General features: G+C 47.0%; 1 protein-coding gene across 1 annotated transcript in view; it reads left to right on the top strand.

The window, feature by feature from the left end:
• Positions 1-23,127, top strand: part of pdhx (pyruvate dehydrogenase complex component X) — a 52,118-nt gene extending 28,991 nt beyond the window's left edge. The window contains exons 6-12 of the mRNA XM_061222233.1: positions 2,649-2,856; positions 6,153-6,299; position 6,393; positions 9,599-9,657; positions 11,986-12,144; positions 18,958-19,022; positions 21,848-23,127. Coding sequence (XP_061078217.1) covers positions 2,649-2,856; positions 6,153-6,299; position 6,393; positions 9,599-9,657; positions 11,986-12,144; positions 18,958-19,022; positions 21,848-22,109 — 901 coding nt within the window. The 3' untranslated portion in view covers positions 22,110-23,127. The remainder of the gene's footprint in view (positions 1-2,648; positions 2,857-6,152; positions 6,300-6,392; positions 6,394-9,598; positions 9,658-11,985; positions 12,145-18,957; positions 19,023-21,847) is intronic.
• The last annotated feature ends 248 nt before the right edge of the window (positions 23,128-23,375 follow it).

Genomic DNA, 23,375 nt, shown 5'->3' with positions numbered 1-23,375 from the left:
AATTCCCCGCAGTGGAGAGGGAGCGGTTTTCTCTCAAGGGGCTTCCGCTGCTTGCCCTGGCGCTCTCCATTAATCACCCACCCTGTTCCCGCCATGGCGCTTACCGCCATCCCAGCGACGCACGCATGTTGCCAAAACGCATGACTGTATAACCAATGACAGACAGGACGGGTAACGTGACGCAGAAAATCAAGTCATTTAGCCATTTTAAATAGCCACGTGCTAGGAAGTAAGCTGGACGTTTATATTGTTTCTCTCGGGTTGGGACGACCCGATGCCACTGCCACGCCTCTCCCGTTTGCTCTCTTTTTTCTCAGTTTCTCTCCCGCTCTCGGCCTCTCATCCCCTGTTCACGTCTCTCTCGGGTCTCGTTTCCCCGCTGTCATAACGGGTGGTGGAATTATGTAAATGTCTCACGTCTCAGGGAATTGGCAGGGGTGCGGAGGACACCGATATCAAAGGTTTCAAAAAAACGCCCACTTTAGATTTCAGGCGGTAAGTGCGGCAATGACAATCACAGGGGACGCTAATAATATAGAGAACGCCAGTCATGTTCTCCCCGTCCCTCTCTCGCGGAAGCGATTCTTGCTTTGGGGAAGCGCACCTGGATGTTTTCGGTTGAGTTTCGGTTATGCGTTGCAGGGGAAGGGGGCATTGATGTGGGAATGCTGACACGCGCATTCCTTTCTGTTGAATCACTGAAGCGCTTTCACTTCAGCATCTGACGGTGAATTAGAAACCAGAGCTGCAACTTTAATATTTCATAATATTTCATAATATTTTAGCAACTTACCGTATATATGTACACGGATACCCTTTTAGCTCTTTTAATAATTGGTACCATTTACAATTTGGTATTTAGCAATTGCCCCTAGCCATAGTGACTCGCAAAGTAGTACAGCACCAGGCTGGGTTAATGATTAACCTCTAAGTGCCATTTAAACAGTAAGTGCATTGAGTGTAAGGAGTAGACTACAGAACATACATGTAAGCCTAGTACAACGCAAAAGCAAGGCTGAGCAAACATTGAACTTAATACTTAACGCTTCATACACGGGATGTAATATTGCACTTGCATAAAGTTGGGATTTGACACCAATTCTGGAATGTTTAACGTTACTGATTTCTGTCAGCATTATTTTCAGTTGTCCTACTCTTACTCTCTAACCGTAACGACTGGTGATGAAGGCTAGACTTGCAATGTCACGCCAACCACCCGGGTCATAATCTGTATTGAGCATCAGCCAATGGGGGGGGGGGGGGGGGTGCTGTTTGGGGGTAGGGAGTTTGGGGTGTGTGTGTCTCCATACATGTGTTACACGGATCTTCTGAAACGCACGCCGCCATGTTACGGCCCGCTTCCGACGGAGAATCGGATCGATCCAGGTGTCGGGAAAGCAGTCGTTTAGAAGGGCAGGGTTTTTATTTCTTCTTCTCGTGTGACTGCGTTCGCGCGCCAATCCGCGATCAGCCAGGAAGGCAGCGGCCCTGCCTCAAGGCCATAATGCCGCGGATCGGTCCAAGTAATTCAATTAAAATGCCGTTTGATGTCTTCACCGACCGCATCCCAGCACTGGCGTGGCAGGGAGCCAGAGGCAGACTTAACGACTCGAGGCTCGGTCAGGTTATCCTGCCAAGTTGGTGAGATGAGAAGGAAAAGTAATTAAGCCGGCATCTGAAGACAAAAGGCACACCGGTCGGTGTCTTGCTATTTTCGGCTTTTTTTTTTTTTTTTGGTTTCACAGTTTCAATAGTTATGGCAGAAATAGTGCCGTAGACGGAGACGGGGAACGTGAAAGAGAACGTGAATCTGTGAATGCTTCAGTGTGATTATATAATCAGTGCTCATTTAGTCGACTAGTCCAGCCTCCTTGTAGCATCGAAGATGGAGATGTAGGCAGTATTTACACTGGGGCCTCGGTGGGGCATATTTACTTGGAGGTTTCATTGGGTGTGGGGCAGAGGGTGGGTAACACAGTGGAGGCTGTGTTTCAAGCCTACCCCACCAGGAATTTGTGTCTCACAGTGAACGTGGTCAATGGCTCCATTCACACATCAAAGAACGCGGTACAGTGTGTCCATTCGCATTAAAAACAACATTCCTGTACTATTTGTTTTGTGTGTGTGTGTGTGTGTGTGTGTGTGTGACAGAGACAGCGACAGAGAAGGACTTTTAGCCACATCAGTCAGTACGGGGCGCCTTCCATGTCCTCTGTCGTGACTGTAATAATGTTTGTAATTTCCTGCTAACGTAATGATAACTTGAACGCAGAAGGCTGTGTAGGCCCCTGCTACAGTCCTTTGTGTCTGTGACAGCTGACGCATTGTCAGATGAGTGTCGGGAGAACAGTCAATCCTCGGGGCTTTCAAAGGAAGTCACAGATCCTCCGCAAGCTAAGCGCTCGATTATCTCTGCACATTTGCAGTTTTAAAAGGGAGGGCGAGCCTTTTTCTCTTAAAGGGGAGGATCGGTTCAGTTCACAGTGTATGAATAAGGTCTGGCATTGTTTGTATTTGGACTGTTTTGAGCAATAAAATAGTTCCTGAAATGACTGTTTCACTGTTACTCACACTCATGTGTACACACACACACACACACACACACACAGACACACTCTCTAATGTCAACCGTCTCTCTTTTCTGACAGAGATGTCCTGAACCTGTTAAAAAGAAAAGACGCCACCAGTCCAGCCACAACCGTAACCCCAGCTGCGACCATACCCACAGCCACAACGGCCCCTGCTCCAGCCCTTACTCCGGCTGCCCCAACACCAGCTGCCAAACCACCCGCTGCCCCTGCTTCTGCACGGCCTATGTACCCTCCAGTGTCGGTGCCTGGCAAGCCGGGAGCTCCGGTTAGTATTGACTGTCTTCAACCTGTAGTTAGAGGGGAAGCTAAATACTGACATAATGTAATAAGCTTTAATTTAACAGTGGTAAATATAGCATTTATGATATTAATTCTACAGAAGTGCTCACATTTTTGTAGAACCCATTGCTTCACTTATAATGTACAATTCATATAATATATACAATATAATATATACAATTCATGTAATAGTTTTATGAATTGCTATGAAATTAATAACTGCAAAATTCTCCTTGAGTGAGAGCCTGCAAGATGATGGAAAGCATCACTGTTCCTAGAGCCGTCAAAGATCCCCGCTCAATATTTATCAGTCAAATTATTCACCTTTACTGAGAAACATGCGGATGTCCCATGATTCATGCACCTTTTTGTTCTTGACCCAAAAGGCTGAAAAGAGAGTGTATTCTCTATAATGTCTCTAAAATGGCCGCCGATGATCACAGGCTCCCTCAGCTCTGAGTGGTGTAATGTCTCTGCGATGGCTGAGTCAGTGCCTGTGTGTGACGGGGCCTTCGCGGCATGCATGTTCGTGAGAGCCGACCATGATCCTGGCCTCACCGCAGATGAGGATGAGGAGGTGGATGAAGGCAGCCGGGTGTGTCCCCCGGATCATCCCTATGCTCGGCAGGGGGATTGAACGAGACAGCGGGGCCTGGAGGAGATCTGACTCACCTGTTCCTGGAATGTTCTTTAAAGCCCTCTCTCAGTGCTCCTCTGCACATCTCTCCTGTAGTCCTTGCCTTACCACAGTTTTCTTTACATCCTTTGTTCTCCTATATTCTCTCTCTCTCTCTCCATCTCCTCCTTTATCTAGTCTATCATTTCGCTGGGTCATCTAGGGTCACAGGTCAGGCTCACACGCATGCCCAAGCCTGCAGCCAAGGGCCTCAAACGCGATCGCAGATCACGTTGCGCCCTGAATGTTTGAAGATGAACGGTGCGGATATCTGCAGAGCCCAAAGCAAACAAGCAGCACCAACGAAAACCGCAACAGGACGAACAGCGAGGAGGAGGTGGACGCAGTTATGACAGCCTCAGCAGGTTTAACCACCTCTTCCTGGAGACAGCAGAACAGATTCCAGTAAAACTTGGGCCACCGGGGTTTTTGCATGGCATAACAGTCGCTGCCTTTTACCGCTCCGACTTCCAAAGAAAAATCTGATGCCCGTTTTTACTGCCAATGCAGCAAGTTGTAACAAACAGGTGTAAATATGCAAATATATAACGGAGATCATAGACTCCGTTTTGCCTCTTGAAAAGAATGAGTGGGGCCTCAGCCAGAGTGAGTGTTCAGTTCAGACTTGAATCCCGTGCCTGTGCATAACCACTAAGCCAGTGCCTAGTGGTTCTCTCTCCAGGAGTGGAATCTCCTCCGTCGGTGCCAGCCTTGCGGAACGTGCAGTTAGCATGGAGACGGTTGTCTGGTTCTGATCTGACCCGATTGAGACCTTCACTTTGTGCCACCGAGCGTGACTGGAGGCGGTGCTGGGTTACGTTGCCTGTAGGAAACAGCCGGCAGGAAAAAATGCTGAAGGTACTTTGGCTGGAACTGACCCAACCCCAACCCCAACCCCAACCCCAACCCCAACACCCCCCAGTGGGACACGGTGTTTCTGTAGCTTGGTCCGAAGGTAAGCTTGCTCGAGTATGTTGCGTACATGTTCGAGTATGTGCCAAGTTCCACAGGCCCTCAGAGATGGGGCGAAGCTTGTACCCGCTTCCCCCAAATCTATCACCAACCGACCAGTCATGGTTGCTCTGCGGAAGAAGCCGCTGAATCACACACTGAGCCCGGGGTCGGCCTCAGGATACCGCCCCATGAGGGGACCGCTCAAGGCCTATCCTCCTCCATCCTCATCCTCAAGGCCACCGAGCTGCCATCAGGCATGCTGCTTCACCATGCAGTCCACGAGCAGCAGGTAGCGATAGGGCTCGCTAGATAGCGATGCGCCGTGAACCTCTAACCGACTGAGCCGTACCCTGAGCAAAGCGGTCGCCGATTGTGCGTCGCCCTATGGAGCTACCGGCTACAGCTGGCTTTGCCAAGGTCCGGTTTCAATCCGAGACCATGGGGCTCATCCATTCACCGCTGCATCGTGCCTTAACCGGATGAGCCAATTGCTTATTTCATTATTTATTCATAGGCATTTTGTTTTCTTCCCTCCTAGATCCGCCAGCTGATACCTTTTGCTAATTGATATCTGGCGGACAGCCGTCTCGTCAGTTTGTTCTTGGGGTTTGCCGGGAGCCTCTGCAGGACGTAGAAATCAGAGTGTCAGCATTGTTGCCGTTTGCACAACTTATTTCCCTCCCTTCCCACGGGTGGATGGGGCCTTGGATACCCTTCTGGGCCAGGTCCCAAACCTGTTCCTTTCAACTGATCTCCCATTTTGTTTTGCGTGGGGAGGGAAAGAAGTGTTCCTCAGAGCATGAATGCCTCCCTTCCCACGCGAACGGTGGACTTGGAAGTACCTCCTCTGGGCCAGGTCCCAAATCCGTTCCTTTCAAGTGATCCCCCATTTATTTTTCTGTGGGTGGGCAGGGTGGTCAGCAAAGCAGGTTGACTGAACCCTGCCCTTGAGACTGTTCCTTCCTTGACCAATACGTACACTCAGGGTTGTCCATAGTTCCCAGCCATTCATACTCTTGCCCCCCCCCCCCCCCCCCCCCCCCAAAAAAAAATCATATCCTGATAATCACCCATTGTCTGTGACCGCTAGTAACTTTCATCCAACCACAAGAGCTGCTTTTGTTCATTTATGTTCTGCATCTGCCTCTTTCAGGAATGTTGTTTTAATATAATTATTATTTTCCTTTAACCATAGCGATGTTTACATTGCTGGGTTCTGTCCTAGCATGCGTCTTAGCACCCACATTGCTGTGCTTTTGGGATTCTTAAGCTCCCAGCGCCGAGGGTTTGCGTGTTCTGAGGGTGGTGCTGCGCCTGGGAGCAGCTGATTCCACGGTGAGCAAGATAAATTGCAGTTGTGTTCCCAGTGCCGGGAGAACCTTTCCCACGTTATCTTGGCTGCCACTGCATCCTGGTCAAACTAAACTTCAGCCGTTACTGCCACAGCAGATGACACGGGGAATGATGAGTTTAACCGAGACTTGACATGTTGTATCTTGGAGACTGCAGCAATCACCAGACTCTTGAGTACTTCAAACGGGAAAAAAAATATTTTCTGATAATTTAGCTGTCATGTGGCTGACAGATTTTTTTTTTTTTTTTTTTTTTTTTTTGATCCAAGCTATTCGTAACCGCCCTCCCACCCCCTGCAGGGCACCTTCACCGAAGTCCCCGCCTCCAACGTCAGACGCGTCATCGCCCAGAGGCTCACACAGTCCAAAACCACCATTCCCCACGCCTACGCCACCATCGACTGTGACCTGGGGGCCGTCATGCAGCTCCGCAGAGACCTGGCAAAGGTGAGCGCAGAGGCCAGACCAGGCCCACGCCACGGCGTGTCTTGTCACTGCCCAGAGATCAGCACCTTTAACCTTTCACCTTTAACCTTTCAGGGTCGGCAACCGCCAGTGCCACCGCCGAGCACTATGTGGCAGTACTGAGCCCCTCCAGGCTGAACGCGGTTGATGTTACTAAGTATTCCGATTTAACAGCCGCACGGAAGTGTGGCTGAGGTTCCCATAGGGAATGTCTCAGGAAGGACCTGGATGCTCATACGTATGAGGGAATTCTTGTTATAGCTGCCGCTAATGACAGACGCCTCATAGCTCCTTTCAATACAGAATACTCCAGCAGGATACCAAAAAAAAAAAAAAAAGAATAAGAAACAAAAAAAAGCCCGTTTTAGTTTGCCTTTCTGGGGGTCTGGGGTAACCAGGGCAACGCATCAGCGAGCCCAGGTTCGAGCGCCAGCACGGCAGCAGCTGGGGAAGGAACAACACCGTCCCTGCTTTAAGGGAGGGGGGAGGCGGGGGGGCTGGGCGGGGGGGTGAGGTTTGTGATGGAAACACGCGATGTTCAGAACAAATGTGGCCCGTCCTTGAGTGAAGGTTACCCGGGGGGGGAGGGGTGGGGGGGTAGTAAACATTCTAGCTGTAAGAAAGACTGTTTTTAGTTTCCTTGAAGCGTTTAGACTCTCCCCACCCTCCCCTCCCTCCCTCCCTCCCTCGCTTTTCCCAGGATTCCCTCTGCTCTCCCAGGGCCTTGGGTTTGCTCTGTGATTGGGGCCCCCGGGGGCCCGGTGCTCGGGGGCGGACCGAGCCCAAGTTAATGTGAGCCGGCAGGTCCCGGCCCTTCTCCACCCCAAGCCAGCAGGGGGTCCCCCATCTTCCCTGGCCCCCCTCCTGCTTAATCTAATGACTGACTTTCACTCTCATCTAAGGGCACGCACCAGACCCCAAACGCCGGCGGTTACGCCGACCAATGGCGTGGCTCTGTGCGGGGACGCACAGCGAGCCTGTCAAAGCCATTTCGGTCCCAGCAACTGCTGCTTGAGGCCTGGCCCCGGTCCACCTAGTATGGCCTGACCCTGTCGAACTGGTACCAAGGTGCACCTTTTGGGGCCAGTGCCTAACCAACAAATCCGGCATTCACATCTATTACAGCTTTAGGTATTGGGGAAAATGTAGTTAAGAATGAATAATCCCCTGTAAATAGTACAGGAGTTACTCACGAAGATCCAAAGAATGATTTATGACTTATATATATAAAGGTGCCACGTGGTCTGATTATGCAGCTCACTAAAAAAATTAATGAATAAAATTTGTAAATATGTACAGTGCCTAGAAATGCAGCAGATATATAAATTTCTTGTCAAGCAAATGACAAATGGGTGTACCCTGTGTGTGGTTTTTTTTTTTTTTTTCATTTTATTCTATTGTTCTATTCTTAGCATGCAGGTTGTCAGGTTTTTTTTTATGCCATTAAGTCACCGAGTGCTTTGTTGTTTATATTTTTTCTTTTGTCTTTCGCTTTAGTTCAAAAGCAAAACCGCTTCAAAGATCCGGCCATTCGTCACTCGAGTAGCACTTTTCATATCTGTCAGGCGTTCACACCAAACGGCACAATGGCTCCACTCGCTAGCACCGGGCTGGGAAAGAGGACTGAATCTAAAGGGGGGGAAAAAAAGAATGAAAAGTCTTGAGCGTTGAGTGCTGTATCGTTGCTCAAAGGAAACGGGTGCTTTTGTAGTGCCCCAGCGGGAGTGCAGAGGACAACTCGGGGGTGCCCCTGATTGTGTGCCCCAACAGGGAGTGGGTTTGACATTTGCCTTCCTATAGGACTGGGTCTGTTTGCCAAAGACCTGCTTCCTCAGACTTTGTCCTGCCAACAAACACAGCACTTAAATGTGGGCACGTGCAACGCAAGCTGTTTCTGAGTGTCAGAAATAACAGTGCGAGTCATCCCCGACACGCACAATCACACTCACGTTTACACCTACGCACGCACACACACACACACACACACACACACACACACACACACACACTCGCACTCACACACACGTGCAGACACATACACAAACTCACGCACTCACACACTTGCATACACGCACACACACACACACACACACACCTGCAGACACAAACTCATGCGCGTGTGTAAATACAGTGCACACACACACACACACACACACACACGTACGTGCAGACACACACACAGACTCACGCACACTCACACTCTCACCTACACACACACACACACACACACACGGACCTGCAGACACAAACTCATGCGCGTGTGTAAATACAGTGCACACACACACACACACACACACAGCTGTTGCCCTGGTCACTTGCCATCAGATTAACCTTGGGCCTGGCAGGACCTACACCAGATGTTGGACCTGGCAATTTATACAGTTAAATTTGAATGTTTTTCCAAGATTATTTCACATTTGTTTCCTGGGATGGTCATAATAACCCCTGCTATCAAGCTTCCGCTGACCCCAGACCGCCACTCACCTCGGTCGGGAAAGAGTGTTTCCTCGTACCAGATGTCCCTCAAACTGGCTGTCAGCGGGTCGCAGTCCTCACCCACGCTGGGACACTGGCCTGGCTTTCTGCCATTTTTTGTGTTTCAGACCCCCCCAATCGCCCGAGCAAACAGACGGATCTGGTTCAAACAATTCTTTGAAATGCTTTTAACCCCTTTGGCACCGATGTAATTCCTGCTACGATTTTCATTTTCACTGCTACTTCTACTTTGATTCGTACTTTTGATTCGAAACCTCTTCCCATTGACAATTCTGAGGGATCTGCAGGAGCGTTGTAAAATTTATTTGGCTTGTAAGACTTGCGTTTTGACCCACAGTGTCAGTGAGTGGCCTGTTTTTGTGGGGGTTGTATTCCCGCTGTCTTTCTCAGTCACAGTCGGGGGGGGAATTGCACATATGCAGAGAACCCCCTCTCTCTGTGGGAATGGCCCCATACCAGGTGTGGGGGTGGCCCAAGCTAATTTCGGGGGTAGGCAGAACAAATGTTTTCCATCTTTTCAGTATTTCACACATTCAGCACTCAACCCCTCTTCTTCTTTTATAGGCTAGTTTTTTATTATTGTTCGTAAATTGTTGCGGTGGGGAAAGAATGTCCTAAAAATGCCAGTATGGGTCTTGGCATAGATCTTACCACCTGTGTCTCACTAGCCGCCATTATGGGTCTTAGCACAGATCTTACCGCCCATATCTCACTGGCCACCATTATGGTTCTTAGCACTGATCTTACCACCCGTGTCTCACCAGCTTCTCCTTTGTACCTTTCAGAGGAAATCAAGGTGTCCGTCAACGACTTCATCATCAAGGCAGTGGCGGTTACACTGAAAGTGAGTATGAGGCGTGCGATATGGTTCTCTCCAGCGCTAACGCACACAGAGGTGACAGAGCGGCTTCCTTTACCAGGGCCGCCATTCTGACAAATGTACCTGATGACCGACCCTGTTCTCATACCATCCGACCAGTCTGCAGTGATACCCGCCTGTAGCGTAGTGGTTAAGGTAAATGACTGGGACATGCAAGGTCGGTGGTTCTAATCCCGGTGTAGCCACAATAAGATTCACACTGTCGTTGGTCCCTTGAGCAAGGCCCTTAACCCTGCATTGCTCCCGGGGAGAATTGTCTCCTGCTTAGTCTAATCAACTGTACGTCGCTCGAGCGTCTGCCAAATGCCATTAATGTACCCATGTGCTACCAGAGGTGAAATGTACAAGCTAGGATAATTTTAAAGCTAACTAAAATATGAATAGCCGTTAGAATGAGGTAGTTTGCAATAAAAGTTGAAATGCCATTGACATTTTGATTAGCCATAGTCAACACCACATCGGAAAACATTCATGTATTCTGTTTGTTTTTGTCCGTTATGTGTAGTGCCGAGTAGTAATAAAGTCATGCTCTGTAGCAAAGGTTAATATGCTTGACTTTAGCTAGTTAGGGCTGACTGTGACTGGCAGGTGAAAAACATCTATGGGGGCACTATTGGAGCTGCAGTTCAATCAATCAATCAATCAATCAATCACTGCTAATGTGCGATTACAGGTGTAGTAAAGAGATTATCACCCCGTTTCATCTCCAGCCTGGCGTCTATTCCGCATATACAGTGATGTGGAGCGTCATTTTAAACCCGGGAGGCTGACGGTTGGTAATTAGGGTTTGAGCGTGGGCCTGAACGAGGGGAATGACCTGTAAAATGGAGGACGGTAAAAAACGGGAGGAGCGCGGTGGTCTCCGTACCGCGAACGGGCGCACGCGTGCCCAGACACCGCGCCCTCCCCCGCTGCTGGCGCCCAGCGAACATCGGGCGGAGCCGGAAAAACCCTCGGCGGGCGGCTAGGAAATTAACTGTCATTTCTCGTCTTTTCCGGCATAAACAAACGGAAATAAAGCGAACGTCGTGACGCCCTGTGGCGTTTCGGGAGGGTGCGCGGAACACTTAGAAGCATCGCCCAGGTGGTCTCTGAAGAGGCGTCGACTTAATCACGTCAAGACGTAATCGAATTCAACCCCACCCCCCACCACCTCCATTTCAATAAGACACCCCCCCCCCCCCCCCCCACCCTCCAACTGTCTCATTCACAGAGCGGTGTGTATTTATATCAAACGCTCTGCCATGAAGGAGCTATAAATAGATGCTGCCGCTTCCTCCCGTGCTTGATTGCCTGGCAGTGATGAGGTGGCCCAGGGAATATTTCTCCGTCTCTCTCTCTCTCTCTCTCTCTCTCTCTCTTTCACGCGTTCTTCCCGTCTGCCAAACGGTCTGAAAACGCCGCCTCGCCTTGTCAGTTGGACAGCCGGCAGAGACCCCCACACCCCACACCCCCCCCCCCCCCGCCCTTTTCTCTCGTTCTCACTCTCCCTCCTCAAACTGAAATGGAAAAAAAAATGCTTTAATCGCAGCAAAATACACTCGTAAATGTACAGAAATATGGAAATATGCCATGCACCCGCCCCCCTCTCCCTCCCTCATTCCCCCACCTCTGTCTCTCATATCAACCAGAGAGAGGGTGGCATTTCATTTAGCAAAAATTGGGGGGGTGCGGTGGTGGCGTCTCTGTCACCGGGCCCCACCCACTCACATGCTTATTTGAGGAATTCACCGTGAATCCTGGAAAACGGCACTGAGCTGTCATTTCCTGGCGGGGGTGAAATAATCATCCTATGAACACAATCATCGGAGCGTCCATGCGGAACATGTGACCGCACTGAGCACAGGAGGAGGAATGTGTGTGTGTGTGCGTCTCCCCTCCCCAGGGAACAGCGATACCCGCTGACTCGCTGGCCTGGAATTCTTGTGTCCCAGGCTGGTCCACTGGCCTGCCACACGTGCACTGCACTGCACTGCGGATGCATTTCCGTTTACTTTATATTTCGGGTGGAAAGAAAAAAAAAAAAAGAAAAAAAAAAAAGACTCCACAAATGTATTTGCCAAGAACTCCCTGGTAGATCTGAAAATTCTAAGTTACACCCTTCTCAAATGAAATAAATTCTGGGATTCAAACCCATAACCTCCTGATCACAGACCCAGCTCCTGAAATCTTACCTCCACTACTGCTCCCCCTTTTATGTTTGTGTGGATGTGTCCGGCTTTGCTGTTGTGCATCTTTGATGATGTCGGGTTTGAGTTCCTGTGAGCCTGATTGAGTTCCTGCCCCGAACAGGAACTCCCCGAAGTCAACGTGACCTGGGCGGGGGAGGGGCCTCAGGCCCTCGACTCCATCCATATTTCCATCGCCGTGGCAACAGACCGAGGCCTCATCACCCCCATCATCAGGGACGCGGCCAGCAAGGGCGTGCAAGAGATCTCAGCCAACGCCAAGGTACGGAGCGGGTCGCCACGGTTACAGCTCCTCAAGTTAACGTAGCATGATGGCTAGAACAGGCCATTCGGCCCAGCAATGCTCGCCTTTTCCTACCACTAAAGTGAACCTGCTGCTTAGTTTGCCGAAAAGCTAAATAGTATCCAGCACCGTATTAAGCTTGGTCTTGAAGACTCACCCCCAGTGTTTCTGTTGACCATGTTGGCAGCAAAAACCAGAAGTTCTTCATTCACCCTATGTTACAGATCAGCCAAAAAAACACATTGTATGCCTGCAATGTGTTATGTCAGTAGATGCATGTTAACGGTTTTGTGGTATCTGTCCATGGATTTGTTTTTTTTTTTATAGATGGTTTCTGTTTTGTTATGAATGGCTGTACTTGTTCTTCGTTGGAACATTTAGCCTTTAACATTTAGGGCTGGTTTCACAGATACAGATTAAGTTTAGTCCTGGACTAAATTGAGTTTTGTATGGAGAATCTCCATTCCAAATTAAATTAGGTGTAGGGCCTAAGCTTAATCTGTGTCTGTGAAACTGGCCCTCAGTATTTTAATGATGTTGTATGTTCAGTACACTGGCTGTCATAGTAATGCTGTTAGTCTGGTCTGGCACGCAATACAACTCGGCTCGATGCTCTTATGCTCTTCTTCACTGTGAGATTCTCCACATAGGTAATGTTATATAATGCTGCAATGCAATATATCCATGCAATCAATACAGTCACATAACATTCAGAACGGCTGTACAAATCAATCGAGACAAATCAATATGGCATGATGTAATATAACGTTTAAAGTAGTAGCTGTTCACGCAGTTCTTGCATAATACTATCTACAAACCAGTTATCGAAAAACATTTGTGCCAGCCGATGCAGTTATTCCGCTTTCCTGAAAGCGTATTGTTCGGTCTGTGTACTGTGTGTATCAGTGTCAAAAGATAAAGACGGTAGCTTATCATTATCGCTTTCCATTATGCGGCCTATGTCACAAAGCTTTGGCATTAGCCTGAAGTACTGCACACAGCGCTGTGTGTGTCTGCCTGTGCATGTGTGTGCATGCATGGATGAGATGTACTGAATGCACTGTAAACTGCAAAATGAACCTGAAATAACCAAATTACACCCAGGGTGCGTTGGACTGCAATTATGTGGGGGCGTCTGCTGTGTGTGTGTTCATGTTTGTGTGTGTGTGTGTGTGTGTGTGTGTGTGTGTCTGTGTCTGTGTCTGTGTGTGGCCGCATGTGTGTGCAACATGCATGTGTGCATGTGTGTGTGTGTGCAGGAGTCACATGTATTTGCGTGTGTGTGTGTGTGTGTGTCTGTGTGTGTGTGTGTGGGCGCGTGTGTGTGCCACATGTGTGTGTGCATGTGTATGTGTGTGTGAGTGTAGGGGCACATGTATTTGTGTGTGTGTGTGTGTGTGTGTGCGCGCGCATTTGGATCCGTCTGTGTGTGCATGTATGCGTGTGCCCCCGTGTTTGTGTAGCCAAATTGGTTGCGTTATTGAGATTGGATTAGTGGGGGGGGGGTTTGTGCTCTATTTCAGTTCACTGTGCGTGAACAGTATGACGATACAGGTGTCCCGCTGCGGGAACGCACTTACTCCCCCCCCCCCCCCCCCCCCGGCCAAATTTCTCCATCAGGTGTGCGGGGAGGCACCCCCCCACCTCCCCCACCGTTTAGATAAAAGCTCCACCCCCCCCCCCCCCCTCACAGCCGTGCTCATTTTCCTGCCACACATCGCTACGCTACGCACATCGCTACGCTTCTCGCCGCATCGAAGTTGGCCAGGGGTGCGGAGCGCGATAACCCTGTCACACGGGCCGCTTGGCTGATGTGCCCACATCCGTCCGCCAAATTCCAGCTGCGCCCCCGAAAAACAGGGGCACGGGCGCCCAGCCAGGGAAATGATCGCTCAGAGATATACAAAACCGCTAAATTAAGAGCGTGTGCGCCGATATTCTCTGATGTGGCCAGTCTGCGGATTATCAGATCATTAAGTGCTTAGTCCTAACGGCAGCCCAGATAACTTCACTAATACACAGGGCATACATCGTGTGTATTTGAAATACATGTGCGGGAACATTTTTTTAAATGAGAGATGTTTTCGGATTACATTGCTATATGTGCAATTGGTATATCCCTGTTGACGTCGCTGAACGTGCTAATTACGTGTGTTCTGGGGTTACAGTTCCAGCAGTCTAACTTCTCCGAAAACAACGTCTCTGGTTTTCACAATTTCTATCCCTCACGTGTATTTCAAATACACTTGACACCTTGTGTACATAAGACCGGAAAAAGGGTATATTTCCTCCATACACACAATACGACTGCAGTGGAAGACCTGTGCTGATGCATCCTGATGGAGAGCAGGCAGATGTTAGTGTTAGGGGCTGATCGGTTGAATTTCCTGTCTTTTTTTTTTCTTTTCTTTTTTTTTTCTACTTAATTGTAAATAAGCACTGAATAACAGCAGGACACACAATGGCTAAGAGCAGGCCATTCAGGCATTTACCCACACACTAGTCTCGCTTCAAGTCTCGACTGGAATACCCAAAGGGTCTCTCTTTATCTCTGATACGCACATGCCAGACAGGTGGGGCCATCACATATCTGATAAAAATACACATATTTCCATCTGCTCAGGGCTCGTGTTGCCTGGGGATCTGTCATGTGATGAGTGATGAATAATTTTTGGACACCTATATTAAAACCCCCATAATTTCTGTTCCCTGACACCTGTAAACTTTACTGACTTCAGTAAGTGCTTATTCTAGGACTTGTGAATTTGTATTTCTCGGTACTGTAGTCCCTGAAGTTGTCGATGTCTTGGTATGGTGCTTACAGATTTGGCCTGGTAGTTACGGACGTGGCATATCTACCTTGTGCACTGGACTTACAGTTGTGTGCAAATACTTTTACAATGAATATATAACTGAACAGAAGCATGACACATTTCTTCAAATTTTAAATCAAGATGACTAATAATGCACAGTTTCAAAATGATAAAAAAAGGAACAGGTTTCAGCCCTGAAATTATAAAAAAAAGTAAATCACGTGGGTCTGGGCCTTAGTAATCATCTTTTAAAAAGTAACAAAGAATAATCCAATAGCGTTCCCAAACTTTTGCACAGAGCAAAATTTATAATTTATGAACAGTAAAAAATGAAAATAAAAAGCAATCTTGCTTTAAGGTTTTCAGAAAGATCTCATGTTTAACTGGCCCTACAACCACTCCTATATTACTAATGAATACCTGTATCTATCTATCTATCTATCTATATGAATTGAACCTTATCTGACGTGTTGGGCTGTATCTTTGTATGGCCTAGATATGCACTGTTTTGTACGTCGCTTTGGATAAAATGAATATGAACGTGAAAAGGGAGCTCGCCTGTTACTCGTCTGTGAGATACTTTAGCTTGGAGTGAAATGCCATGAAGTGTTTTCACACGGTGTGCTGATTAGTGGGTAGAGCACCACGCTGCAGCTTGTTCACCTGAGACACCTGATATCCAGGAGATTCATTTTCAGCCTTATTTAATCGCGCGAGTCCAAATGGATGCAGTTTGCCAGCTTAGCAGCGAAGGTGAAAAACCAGTTTTTCCCCCCCATTCAGGGCTTCGCGTGATGGATTACTGTGTGTGTATGTGCGCATGTGAGTGTGTATACATGTCTGAGTAGTGTGTGTGTATATGTGTCAGAGTACAGTGTGTGTGTGTGTGTGCGTATGTGCGCGCATGTGAGTGTGTTTATACGTGTCTGAGTTCAGTGTGTGTGTGTGTGTGTGTGTGTGTGTGCGCGTTTGTGCACGTGAGTGTGTTTATACGTGTGAGTACAGTGTGTGTGTGCATGTGTGCATGTGCGTGTGTGTGTGTATGTGTGTGTGCGTGCGTATGTGCGTGCACGTGAGTGTATACGTGTCTGAGTACAGTGTGTGTGTGTGTGTGCGTGCGTATGTGCGCACATGTGCGTTTGTGTATACGTGTCTGAGTAGTGTGTGTGTATGTGCGTGTGTGTATACGTGTCTGAGTACAGTGTGTGTGTGTGTGTGTGTGTATACGTGTCTGAGTACAGTGTGTGGGTGTACATGTGTCTCAGTACAGTGTGTGTATGTATACGTGCCTGAGTGTGTGTGTGTGTGTGTTCCACACCTCCAGTAATTGCACAGCTGGTATTGAAGTTAACTGTTGAGTCTATTTACTGATATAGTATTCAATTGAGTATTATGATGGAGTTTTACTGACAATAGGACACAGATTACTTTGTCTAGACTAAATTCATTTCTGAATAGAAACTCTTCCTCAATAATTCTGTTTAGTCTCTGACTAAACTTTATCTGTGCCTGTGAGTGTTCTGGTCGAGGATGTTTGCTGATATTATAAATTGTTTGTATTGAGTGTTTTGGTGGAGAGTATTGTTGGTACAGTACAGTTTTTTTTGGCTGTGTTTTTGTGTAGTGGTAGGGTATTTATCATGGTAGATTGTCTTGGAGCATTTTTGTAATAATAGTATGTTTTATTGAATTGATTTATTAAGAAATGGACAAAGGCACATGTGCACACACACACACACACACACACACACACACACACTTGAGGCAGTACCATTTAACCCCACCACAAAAAACAAAAAAATAAGTTTGTTTCACCAAGTATTTTTTTACTAAGTAAGACGAATACAGCATATTGCCAATGGGGTAAGAAAATTTCAATTGTCAGGCAAACAGTAACTTAACTGTTAACGGTTAAACGATTGAACTGTCAACCGAAACATGTACAAAAACGTACTAACCAATAGCCGATTCTTTTTTCTGAAGCTGACATGGTAAACTCATTTTAAAATGAATGCGCGTTTCGCCACCGGTGACAAAACGCAGAAATTGGTCGGACAGTTGAAAGAAAGATTCTGGCTACGTAATAACCGGGTCTGTTTGCATTCAAAACTAGCACTCGCCAAGCTAGTCCGAGCAAGTCATCTCCGGCATTTCAGCGGGTTAAGAATGCAAACACCACATGGAATTGAATGCTGCAGTATTATTGCTATAGAATCATTTCTGTGTTTTTCACAGAGCAGAGAGCCATGGGGTGGTGTGGGTTTACAAGTATAGTTCAGATTTCTAAACCAACGTTGTGAAAGTTCAGCTTCCAGTTTCTGTTAATTCACTCATTGCTCCTTTTCGCTTAGAATATTCAATTTGAGTCATGCTTACTGGTACTCTGTGGAAACATTGGTGCTGAATGAATCAGTGCTGTAAGCAAATTAGCATTCAAATAAATACTTTGAGCTGGCATTATATGCATATTTTACATGATAAACACTGATTTTGTATTAGTAGCATTTCTGTGATGGAGGACACCATCTTGATGGCTTTCACTGACAGAAATGATATCATTTAATTGATGAATAAAGAGCATACAATGTCTAAAATGAATTCTCCAAAATCAAGATCTAGTTAAGAATCATCAGGATAAATGTTAAAAGGCTTTAAAAAAAAAAAAAAAGAAGAAGAAGAAGCTCAGTAGGGATAGTCTGTTCATTGTTCTTTCGACATTTTTTTTTTTTAATGATGGTATTCTGACCACCGTCTACCTGGGATAGGCCATTTCAATGTCATCATGTTAAAGACAAAGGCTTGCTGTGTGTTTGGGTTAGGATACTCCTCAGTGTTGAGCAATATCTGGCATCAGCAATGTCTGGGCCTGTGTGTGTGTGTGCATTAGTGTCTGCTGTTAACCGCCAACTTGCAAGGTGAAAGTATATCATGATAATGGACAGATAATGAACAGACAGGATGAGAATGAACAGTGAGAATGAACAGCAGACCTGGGTCAAATACGTAAGTGTTTTGGATTCAAATGCTTTTCTACGCTTTACTGAGCTTGTCTGGTGTATTTTAACCAATGAAATGGTCTCAAAAAGTGCACACCACGCCTTCTGGTTCTCTTACGTTGGTGCTATTGCACCAGGCTGTGCATTGAGCACCGAAAAGTATTTAAATCCAAAATGATTACATATTTGAACCAGGTCTGGCGGACGGCATGTGAATGAACAGTTTGAGAATAAAAACGGAGAATGGACAGCATGAGAATGGATGGCATGTGAATGAACAGCGTGAGAATGGATGGCATGTGAATGAACAGCGTGAGAATGGATGTCATGTGAATGAACAGCGTGAGAATGGATGTCATGTGAATGAACAGCATGAGAATGGATGGCATGTGAATGAACAGCGTGAGAATGGGTGGCATGTGAATGAACAGCGTGAGAATGGATGGCATGTGAATGAACAGCGTGAGAATGGATGGCATGTGAATGAACAGCGTGAGAATGGATGGCATGTGAATGAACAGCGTGAGAATGGATGTCATGTGAATGAACAGCGTGAGAATGGATGTCATGTGAATGAACAGCGTGAGAATGGATGGCATGTGAATGAACAGCGTGAGAATGGATGGCATGAGAATGGACAGCATGAGAATGAACAGCGTGAGAATGAACAGCGTGAGAATGAACAGCGTGAGAATGAATAGTTTTAGAATAAACGCAGAGTAAAAACGAAGAGAATGAACGAAGAGAATGAACAGTTCGGGAATAAAAGCGGAGAGAATGAACGGAGAATGAACAGCGTGAGATTGAAAACGGAAAATAAACGGAGAGAATGAACAGCGTGAGAATGAAAACGGAAAATAAACGGAGAGAATGAACAGCGTGAGAATAAAAACGGAAAATAAACGGTGAGAATGAACCGCGCGTCAATGCACGGTCGGGGTCACCCAGCAGCTGACTGGCATGTTTGTGTGCCCCAAATGCAGGCCCTGGCCCAGAAGGCGAGAGACGGCAAACTCCTTCCCGAGGAATACCAGGGCGGGTCTTTCAGGTAAAAGCCGCCGTCGGTACCTCACACACACAGCATACTTTTATCACTGAACACGAACATGCTGTGGCAGCCGGTGTGTCCTCTGCTCTTGAAAAATACAAGTGGGGGGGGTTACAGAGTTTTTAAATTTTTAAATAGCCTGCCATTTTACATTAACATTAATGGCATTTGGCAGACGCTCTTATCCAGAGCGACGTACAGTTGATTAGACTAAGCAGGAGACAATCCTCCCCTGGAGCAATGCAGGGCTAAGGGCCTCGCTCAAGGGCCCAACGGCTGTGCAGATCTTTTTGTGGATACACCGGGATTAGAACCGCCGACCTTGCGTGTCCCAGTCCTTCACCTTAACCACTACGCCACAGGGCGCACTTTATGCGAAGGTGCAGGCGTAGCCCACCTCCGTCGCAGACAATAACCGTCGGCATCTTGTAAGAGTCAAGAGTGGAGCGAACGTAGCAGAAACCACAGGAACTTTGACTCACTTTAATCCCACTCTACACCCTGCTGAGACGCGCTGCCAACAATCGCTGTCAATCAGCGACCTGCTTGGAACGAATCAAAATGTTTCTCTCTCCGCAACAAAGCAAAAGTGATTGGTCCAAATCTGTGAGTCACAGATAACACGTGGTGTGCGCACATATTTTCAGTCCGAGACATCACTGCCCCGTTACAGAAATATACATGGCTATAGGGGTCCAGCCAGCACTTGCAGCTAATGTTTTAACCAACTGAATCCAAAATGGATTAGATTTATTTTCATGAAATTGGACTCCCTTACGTGGACCAAGCCAGACGGTGCACACAAAGACTCTCATTCAGGACAAGGAATTGTCCATTCATTGAGCATGCACTCTTGCTCAAGGTGACTTGCATAGCCCAAGGGTTTTTAAATACTGTATATGCTCCTACATATTTGACTGGCTCAAGCGGACAACATTTCTGTATGAACAATTCAGAACATTCCGGCTTTCGGTTTAACGTAAATTGCACAACCCAGAATGCGGTGCGGCGCTCTGTGTAAAACCCGTCACGCCACATAAAACAGGGAGATGAAGAATGCCCGCACATTTATGTAAAGTTAATGTGGTACAGAAGTGGAGATTGATGTTCCCTTTGCACGCCCTCGCTGGTAGATGTGCGAAGACACACAAGCGCATAAATTACAGCGGCATTAATTTCAGGAGGTGGTAGGGAGACCTTTTTTTTTGGTACCTCGTCAGAAGTAATGTGGGCCCATTTAAAGACGGATCGAATTTGTGTGCCTGAGAAAGAGAGTTAGAGAGACGATACATTTGCAGAGCGAGTCGGTCTCCGTTTCGCATTAGAAGTGACAGTAGCCGATGCCGTTTCCTTCGACATATGTTCCTTCGACATATGTTCCTGCTAACTTACTTCATTTTCATCGAACCTACTGTATAGATTGATGCCTGTGATCAGATAGCAGGTTGTGGTAACGTTATGCTTTAAGCGATGCAGTTAATTAACCGCTTCCTGCCTTACCATTTCACAAGGTAATTTCTCAACTTGGAAGTCATCATTTTTTCGTGCGTGTTTTCCATTAAAATATCAGTGATAAGCAGCTTTTGTAGCCTTTATCTACGCCCGCTTTAAACCAGCTGTCCTTTCATAATTTAGCGACTTTCTGTAGCATTGCTTAGCAGCTTGCAACGTCGTATGTTTGAGAGTTGAGAAAGCGACCAAGCACGACAAGAATGGACTACATTAAAGCTAACCTGAGTCTAACATTAGACAACATTAACTTAAAAATAGTTGCTGCATCTTCAGCTTCACACCTGAACACAAACTGTTGAACTTGAACGGTCAAAGCTGTTGAACTTGAACGGTCCCAAATTTTTCCAAAATATTTAAACCGTGTTGCTTCTCGCTTTTATTCATAGACATGTGTAGCGACAGGCCCTGAACATCACGCTAACCTCCAGCACACTATCTTAGTCACTGTATTTAACGTTAACGGTAACTTACCATAGACTATCACCCATATCACCCAATTAAATTAACAATATATTATAATACAGTCTACCCAACGTTATATAAAAACGCTAATGTCATCTGTGTATCTTCGTGCCAATTTACCTAGCCTGCTAACACACGCTGAATTAGCTAACTGAATTTAGATAATGGCAAACATGGTTAACTACTTACCTTTACTGTCGGAAGATTAGTTTTAAGTCCCTTCTCAAAGTTACGGCATTGCGTACTGTATGTTAATTTGCAAATACTATAACAGAAAATGCATATATCGTTCATTTTCATCTGTAGGAGCACATGCAAACACCGAGAATATAATAGCGCCGTTATTTTCAAATACACCGGAAATGCGGGAGCATAATTAAGTAGAATGCGGTGACTGCTAAGAGCTTCTGCTAATCGAATAAGAACAATATTCATCTCAGAAATATTATCAATAATAACCGTCATAATCTGCTGAAGAGTATAATAATATAATTTTTTCTATTTTTTTAATTATTATTATTATTATTATTATTATTATTATTATTATTATTATTGTTTTTGTTGTTGTAACCGCTGTGGTAATAGTATTATGTCAGTGGTGCCAAATCATTTGCTTCGGAGGGATGAGAGTATGGAGGTTTCCTTACCAACCAATCGCTACACCTGCTCAATTCACAAACGAACACACCTTCAACCAGAGAAGAGGGAACTGATTAGTGAAATCAGCAGGTTAAGTGATTGGTTGGAAAGAAAAAAACCTTAATTCTCTCAGCCCCCTCCGCGGCACGTGATTGGCCACGGCTGTATTATGTCATAGTCACTCGTGACGACCATGTTCCTCTCCTCCACAGCATCTCCAACCTGGGCATGTTTGGCATCAGCGGGTTCAGCGCGGTGATCAACCCCCCCCAGGCCTGCATCCTGGCTGTGGGACGGTCCAGGGCCGAGCTACGACCGCCGGAGGACCCCGCCCAGGGCGGGCTGACCCGACAGGAGCTGATGACCGTGACCCTGTCCAGCGACGGGCGTCTGGTGGACGACCAGCTGGCCTCTCGTTTCCTGGACAAGTTCCGAGCCAACCTGGAGAAACCACAGCGCATGGCACTTGCTTAAAGCCTTAAAGAGAGAGAGAGAGAGAGAGAGCGAGAGAGAGAGAGAGAGAGACGGAAAGAGAGCAAAAGAAGGAGAGAAAGAAAGAAAGAAAGGAGGAGAGATTGTCGGGCATTGATCTCCAACCCTGGTCCTGGAGAGCTACTGGGTCTGCTGGTTTTTTGTTTTCATCTTAAAATCGGCAGGTAATCGACCCAGGTAATCGACCCAGGTAATCGACCCAGGTAATCGACCCAGGTCACCAGATGAGGCCAGTTAACTGTGTAATCCACTGCTCTAATTGATGAATTAAATGCAGAAACAAAAACTTGCATGCCCTGTAGCTCTCCCGGACCTGGGTTGGAGACCACTGTTGCAGAGAGATGGAGAGGGGGGGGGGCGGGGGCTTGCGTGGGCAGGGAGTCTGAGCAGAGTGTTACTGATTAATATCCAAGAGAATGGACATTTTCACATTTTTAAGAGGGCAGCTCACAATGTCTCAATGGGTTCGATGTGATTCCTGTAACTGGTGACATCTGACAGCAGTTGATCCTCCTTCTCTTTTTTTTTTTGTTCTTTTTTGGGTTTTTTTTGCAAACCTGCCACCATCTCCGTTTTGTTAGACACCGGCATAATATGTATATTTGAATCTGCTGTGGTTGCCGCGTAACTACGATGTGTCACTTCCAGGTGTAAACGCGTTTTGTATTTACTGTTGCGTCTGTAGTGTATACTCCGAAGCGCAGCGCCACGATTGCCATAGCAACCCCATAAAAAGCGGAGGATCGCGAAACCTTTCTCATTACTGTCCGCTGAAGTCGCTCTTAAAATGTTACGATGGTGGTTTGTGGCGCGAGGCTGCATCGCTATTCTGTTGACCGCTGCTCCAGCGTTCTGCCATTGGGACTCTGAACAGCGCCGTGGGGAAAGGGACTGACTGTCGGCGTGCGCGGTCACTCCCTAAGAATCTGTTCTTTGTTCTTAAGTTATTAAAAAGCTGAATGTCTAGCCAAGATCAATAAAAATCGATTGCAAAAGCTTACAGCGGGCTGCATTAGTTTCCCTTTTTTTTGTTACGAACGCAACTGTTTGTGTGTGTGTGTGTGTGTGTGTGTGTGCGTGCGCGCGTGTGTGTGCGCGCGCACTTGTCCGATTTCATTTTGGTGGCTTAACGAAAATATAACGCATGAAAATAATTGTCTTCATGCCAATTAAAATCAGCCAGTGGCCAGGCAGCCTGGCTCAGCCCTTAGACAGACGGCTGTGATTCCTGCTGCAAGCGCTTTGGGA

The sequence above is a fragment of the Conger conger genome, chromosome 15 (assembly GCF_963514075.1).
Source record: "Conger conger chromosome 15, fConCon1.1, whole genome shotgun sequence".
Lineage (NCBI taxonomy): Eukaryota > Metazoa > Chordata > Actinopteri > Anguilliformes > Congridae > Conger > Conger conger.
Note: the sequence above shows the minus strand (reverse complement) of the source record. Positions and strands in the feature narration are given on the sequence as shown.